Source organism: Barbus barbus, assembly GCF_936440315.1.
Source record: "Barbus barbus genome assembly, chromosome: 25".
Lineage (NCBI taxonomy): Eukaryota > Metazoa > Chordata > Actinopteri > Cypriniformes > Cyprinidae > Barbus > Barbus barbus.
In genome coordinates this window covers 30,421,439-30,428,002 of record NC_136753.1, presented here as the reverse complement: position 1 = coordinate 30,428,002, position 6,564 = coordinate 30,421,439, and the positions used below count along the sequence as shown (strand labels likewise).

At 38.1% G+C, this 6,564-nt stretch overlaps 1 protein-coding gene across 2 annotated transcripts in view; it reads left to right on the top strand.

Moving 5' to 3' along the window:
* The first annotated feature begins 330 nt into the window (after positions 1–330).
* The window catches only part of LOC306844826 (protein FAM210B, mitochondrial-like), an 8,011-nt gene continuing 1,777 nt past the window's right edge, over positions 331–6,564 (top strand). Inside the window, exons 1-2 of one of the 2 annotated variants that reach the window (XM_079377222.1) lie at positions 331–882; positions 3,943–4,109. In XM_079377222.1, coding sequence (XP_079233348.1) covers positions 514–882; positions 3,943–4,109 — 536 coding nt within the window. In that variant the 5' untranslated portion in view covers positions 331–513. Of the gene's footprint in view, positions 883–3,939; positions 4,110–6,564 lie in introns of both variants that reach the window. The other variant, XM_079377221.1, reaches the window with a different exon arrangement.

Sequence of the window (6,564 nt, the reverse complement as noted above, 5' to 3'; positions counted from 1 at the left end):
GCGTGCGACCTCTGACATATATAGCAATTGTAAGTCGCTTTGGATAAAAGCGTCAGCTAAATGAATAAATGTAAATGTAGTAATATGCATTGCTAAGAACTTCATTTGAACAACTTTAAAGGAGATTTTCTCAATATTTAGATTTTTTTCAAATAGTTGTATCTCAGACAAATATTGTCCTATCATAACAAACCATACATCAATGGAAAGATTATTTATACCTTCAGCTTTCAGATGATGCATAAAATATTGACCCTTATGACTGTTTTTGTGGTCCAGGGTCACACATATAACTGTGATGCTCTACATAACAAAGCGTTTCACCGCCCTGTACTCAGTCGGTTCTTGCACCTGCTGCGGCTCTTATTCGAGCTCGACTCGTTCAGAACGCTCTCAGTGCGCGCGAGTGAGTGAGTGCGTGTGTTTGAACGGAGGGAGGCGGGACTTCGCGGACTGATCATCGATCAGCTGAGGCTCGTCACGTTCGTATCATATTTAGTGTTATTCTCGTCTATGTATGTCGGAGCGATGTTTCATTGTCGGAGGAACGTTTCTGGAGCGGCTTTATTACCGCAGCGTCTGCAAGTAACGCTACTCGACGCGAGCCGCTCATTGCGTAACTACCGCTGCTCTCGTGTTTACCGGAGATTAACGGAAAGCAAAGCCGTTCTATTCGGTTCTCGTTTACACGATTCTCCGCCGGTTCTCGTTGCTCACGCGCGAATGGCGGCGTTCTCTCTGAACTCTGCCGCGCCGAGGAACGTTCTTAAACTCCGTGAACTCGAGTCGGTTCTATCGGTTCGTTCTTCAGCTCCTGTCGCGATCCAAACGAGACGATCATCGAGAAAAACACAAGACGAACGCGCTCCCAACATTCAAACGGTACGTCAAGTCTTCAGGAGTTCTGATGGAAGTGTTGTTTATTAATATTTCCAGCACTGACCGGTGGATTCCGCGGGTTCTAGTGTTCTTGATCGTGTCGTATTGTTTGCAGAACGCTTGTAGCGGCTCTCATGCGCTCTTTGAACGGGTTGCATGTCATGTTTTCTTCTCAATGCTTATATTGTTGTGATTTGACTTCCTCTGTCTGGACATGCATTGCTGTATTTCTGAGTTCTGCTGCAGGACTGAAGTGCACGGTATTCTGGGCTGCTGTGTTATCATGCATTGACTGGTTTGTCTAGTTCTACTTCAACAGCTGATCCAGGCATCTTTCACTTTCACTGTTCTGTCAAACTAATGCAGATCATTCCAGATGACGCTGCTCTTCTGCTTTCTCTCTGTGTGTGCGTGCGTGTGTGTGTGTGTGTGTGTGTGAGTAAAGCACTACTTCAATAACACTAGTCTTTGACTGTTTGTTGGGGTCAGCAGGAGTGTCTGGTTTTGTTGGGTTAGTCCGTGTTTGTTTCCTGGTCAAGGGTCACACGTCATCTGCTTCCTTTCTTTGGCTTTAGCTTCATAAGTCCTATTTAGTTTCATATAAATTAATTTTGAGTGCACAGTTTATTGCACACACACATCTCTTCATATAATGAGTCTGTTTGACTTCAGGCTGATTTAACGAGGTTGTGGGTTTCTGAAAGTTAATCATGTCTTTGCTCAAAAACAAACGTTCCTCAAGTTTCTAGCTGTTTTGTTCTCAATTTAATTTTCTGTTGTAAAGAACTTTATTGGCTTGATTGTTTACATATAATATTGCCCAAGAATTATACACAAACAAACAAAAACTATTTAAAAAGGTGCTAAATAATTAATAAAATTTGGTCTTTGGTTATATATGATATTTAGCAATCATTAGATTATTTATATATTTGTTTTCTTAACCATCGATGGCACAAAATTCTCAACCCTTTTGATGATTGGTTACACTTATGTGAATTAGATTCACATTTCATTAAAAACTAAACTATAGTTTAATTGAGACATATGTTATTATGACATCTTACATTAAAATATAGGTAATTAAATATGTAAATATTCATATGCTAGTATATAAGTCATAAAATAAATGTAACTTTCAGATGAATCTTATTTGCTGGGATTCTGCATCAGTTCTGTCTGGCATCAGATACTCAGTCAAAATATCATTTTAAAAGATAAGTTAATTTAGTATTACACACAGTAATAAATGTAGATGTGTGTCTTGTCCATCATGACGGTGTGTGTGTAGATTTTGCGTCTCACGCACTCTTATCTCACCCAACACACCATTGTCTTTTTAAGCACTGGCATGTTGCCACACACACACACACACACACACACACACGCACACGCACGCACACAGCTGGCGTCTCTATGGCAATGAAAGCCTGTGTTCTTTGTGTTGTTGGAGGTTGAGTTAGGTCATGTTTGTGGCTCACAGGTTAACATAACCAGCACAGTGACTTTAGCACCAGCACAAACACACTGATCTGTCTAGTAAACACACACACACACACACACTTCTCGTTGACTTTTCCAGTGCTTGGATTCTGAACCTCAAACACTAGAAATTCTTGCACAAACTTTGATTTCAGTTGGACAGACAAATTTACTTCCACTACACAATTAGAGCTAAAGTTAGCTCTGCCATTCTATCAAGATCAAGATTTGTATTCGTCACATACACAATTATACAGAGTATAACCAGCAGTGAAATGTAGGTCAGGTCCGCTCCAAGAACAGTGCAATTATATAGAATACAAATATTAAGAAAAAGAAAAGTAGAAAAACATAAAATATAAATATAAATGTGCAGGTCAGTATGTTGTTGACTTAGATAATAATAAGAGGAATGTGCAAAAGTTGTACAGGGTATGTAAATAGCAGCAATATGAGGTAGAAAAAATTCTGAAGCTTATTGATATGGTGATATTTACATGTCAAGTCAAGTCAAGTGATGTTATGACACAGAGTTAGAGTTTAGGAGCCTGATGGCCTGCGGGAAGAAGCTCCTCCTAAGTCTCTCAGTTTTTGCCATCAGGCTACGGAAGCGCTTACCAGATGGAAGCAAAGTGAATAGACAGTTACCAGGGTGATTAGAGTCCTTGATGATTTTAACAGCTCTACTTTTGCAGCGTTTGAGGTAGATGTCCTGCAGAGAGGGGAGAGCAGACCCTGAGATGCGCTCAGCTAAGCGCACAACTCTCTGTAGTGCTTTGCAGTCCTGATTGGAGCTGTTTCCATACCACACTGAGATGCACTGAGTCAATACACTTTCTATGGTCCCTGAATAGAAAGTTTTCAGGATTGCTGGTGAGACCCTGAATTTCCTCAGCTGACGCAGATGGTACAGTCTTTGCCTGGCTTTCTTAACCTGTGTTTGGATGTGTGTAGTCCAAGTCAGGTTCTCGGAGATGTTTACACCGAGGTACTTGAAGCTACTCACCCTCTCCACAGGGGTCCCACTGATCATAAGAGGAGTGTAGGGCTGCTGCTGTCTCTTCCTAAAGTCCATGATCAGCTCTTTAGTTTTGCTCACATTCAGAGAGAACTATCAGATGTTTATTTGTGACCCTGGACCACAAACCCAGTCATAAGTGTCCATTTTTTTTTTTTTAATTAAGATGTATACATCATCTGAAAGCTGAATAAATAATCTTTCCATTTGAAAATCTGGAATCTGAGGGTGCAAAAAAATCTAAATATTGAGAAAATCTCCTTTTAAAGTTGTTCAAATGAAGTTCTTAGCAATGCATATTACTAATCAGAAATTAAGTTTTGATATATTTACGGTAGGAAATTTACTAAATATCTTCATGGAACATGATCTTAATATCCTAATGATTTTTGTCATAAAAGAGAAATGTATAATTTTGATCCATACAATGTATTGTTGGCTATTTCTACAAATATACCTGTGCTACTCATGACTGCTTTTGTGCTGCAGGGTCACACATATATGAATCCTGACTCGCTCACAGCAGCATGCACTCATTGGCAGCTTCTTTGGTGTCTCAGCAGGATCAGGTGTCGTCAGTGTCCGGCGCTGAAGGTCAGAGGTCAGAGGAGAAGCCCAGTAAGATGCAGCAGCTCAGGAAGGTGTTTAAGGAGTACGGTGCCGTCGGCGTCTCCTTCCACATTGGAATCTCGCTCATTTCTCTGGGAATGTTCTACCTCGCCATATCCAGGTCAGATTCATTTGTTTAACAAAACAGTCAAAGCTACGTAATCAAATACACTATAGACAAAAGTATTACTAAGTTACTTCTAATGAACAGGTTTGACTACTTTAGGACAAATCTTAATGTTTAAGCATATAATGATATTCTAGGGAATTGTGTGCTTCTAATTTTATAGCATGAGTTTGGACAGGAGCCTTTTCTAGTCTAACATGAGTGTCTCTGTGTATAAGACACGGTTCAGAAAGACATGACTGAACCTCTGCTGTGACTTTAAGAGCCAAAAACTCATCACCAAACACCAATGACTTGTGCATATGGATACAGTCATTTTAGACACGTCCAAAACTGTTGCAACAGAGATGGGAATACAGTTTTAAATACATGAATTATGTTTCCATCTTTGTTGCCACAGTTTTGGAAGTGCCTTCTTCTGTTCTAAAGAAGGAGGTGTCCAACACTTTTGTCCATATAGTGTATATATATCTATGCTAATTCATTTTCTAACAGAAATGTATACCACTTGTTCCATTGTTTAATGATTTGCTATTTATTTCTTTGATACTATATAACTGTTTTCTCACAGCAGCTGGAATAATTAAATGCATAATTTTGACGGCGGATTGTAATCCAGAAAGGATTGTGTTTATGAAACACTTGTGAATTAAATTAAATTATATTCCAGTTTTAAATGTGCTTCTGATTACAGAGAACCTGAGTTTACACAAGATTTGTATTTGAAAGAAAACCAATTAGAAGGGAGCATAGTTTGATTTTGTGTTAAAATAATTTCTTAATATGAAATTGGAATGGCATGACAATTAGATTAGACTGTACAGAAATGTAAATCTACATGCTCGCTATACTCATTGTCACGCAATGCTGATGTTGTTAACATTAATAATTTGAGAATAAAGTATAACAATAATAATCATTTGCATGGTTTGATGTGATATAAGCTAATTGATCGTTAGATTTAATCACCATTGGTAGCGCGATTTATTGTAACATTTCTTCCTCAGTTGGTCAGAACAAACGTGGCAGGCTTGTTACTTGTTCAGATGGCAGTATACGGTGAAAATTCTTATTTGGGTCAGAACATTAGATTCATCCGCACTGAAGCCGTGCCGGAGCACAACCCCACACACGGAAGATAATTCCGCACAGAGCTGCAATTCCAGGTTTTCAAACAGAGATGGCGACAAAGAGGCAAAACTTACAGACTGCAACTTTAACTTGGTGTCTTTTTTTGCCATTTTTATAAAATCAAACCACTTATGGGTTGACCATTACAAATTGACTACTGTTGGCTAATTCTAAAATACTACATTTTTTTTTTTCTCTGTCCAAATTTATATATATATATATATATATATATATATATATATATATATATATATATATAAGGGGTGTAACAGTACACACATTTGTACCGAACTGTTTCATATGGGTTTTTCAGTTTGGTTTGCATGTGTACCGGACAAATACTGAGTCTGTGTAAATAATACTGAGCCGTGACGCGCCGCAGACTTGAGCAGAGCGAAGCACGAGTGAACGATCATTCCTTCCTCTGTATGGGAGAGTGGGGACGGTTGCAACATGGCTTATTTCTTCAATCAGGAATGAGTTACAGTGATGATATTCATACTGCACATGCTAAATCAGCCCCCCATCCTTCCTGGATTAAATCAGGCACATCTGACCATTCCTTTTACAAAAAATAATTTTCACGTTAAAGTATTTTTTTTTTAATCATCAGATTTTTTTTGTCATACTAAGTTGTTTGCGTGAAGCATTGTAAAAACATTTGTGACCTTGGACCACAAAACCAGTCATAAGGGTCAATTTTATGAAATTGAGATTTATGCATCATCTGAAAGCTGAATAAATAATCTTTCCATTGATGTATGGTTTGTTATGATAGGACAATATTTGTCTGAGATACAACTATTAGAAAATCTGGAATCTGAGGGAGCAAAAAAAATCTAAATATTGAGAAAATCTCCTTTAAAGTTGTTCAAATGAAGTTCTTAGCAATGCATATTACTAATCAAAAATTATATTTATGGTAGGAAATTTACAAAATATCTTCATGGAACATGATCTTTACTTAATATCCTAATGATTTTTGGCATGAAAAAAAATCAATAATTTTGACCCATACAATGTATTTTTGGTTATTTCTACAAATATACCCCAGAGACTTAAGACTGTTTTTTTTTTTTTTTTGGTCCAGGGACGCGTGTTTTCTCAGCTTCTAATAAGCATAGCTAGCATGTGTCAAAGATATTGTGTTAAGCTATTATACCAAGTTTTATCACGGCTGTCAAGGGTAGGGACCGTCCCAACATCAACATGCTGTCCCTTACCACAACATTGATACGCTTGGTTTACTGCTAGTTGGTCAAACTAGTTCTTAAGACAGTGACTGTTCATGCAACTGGCCTTAGTTCAGTAACCTTTC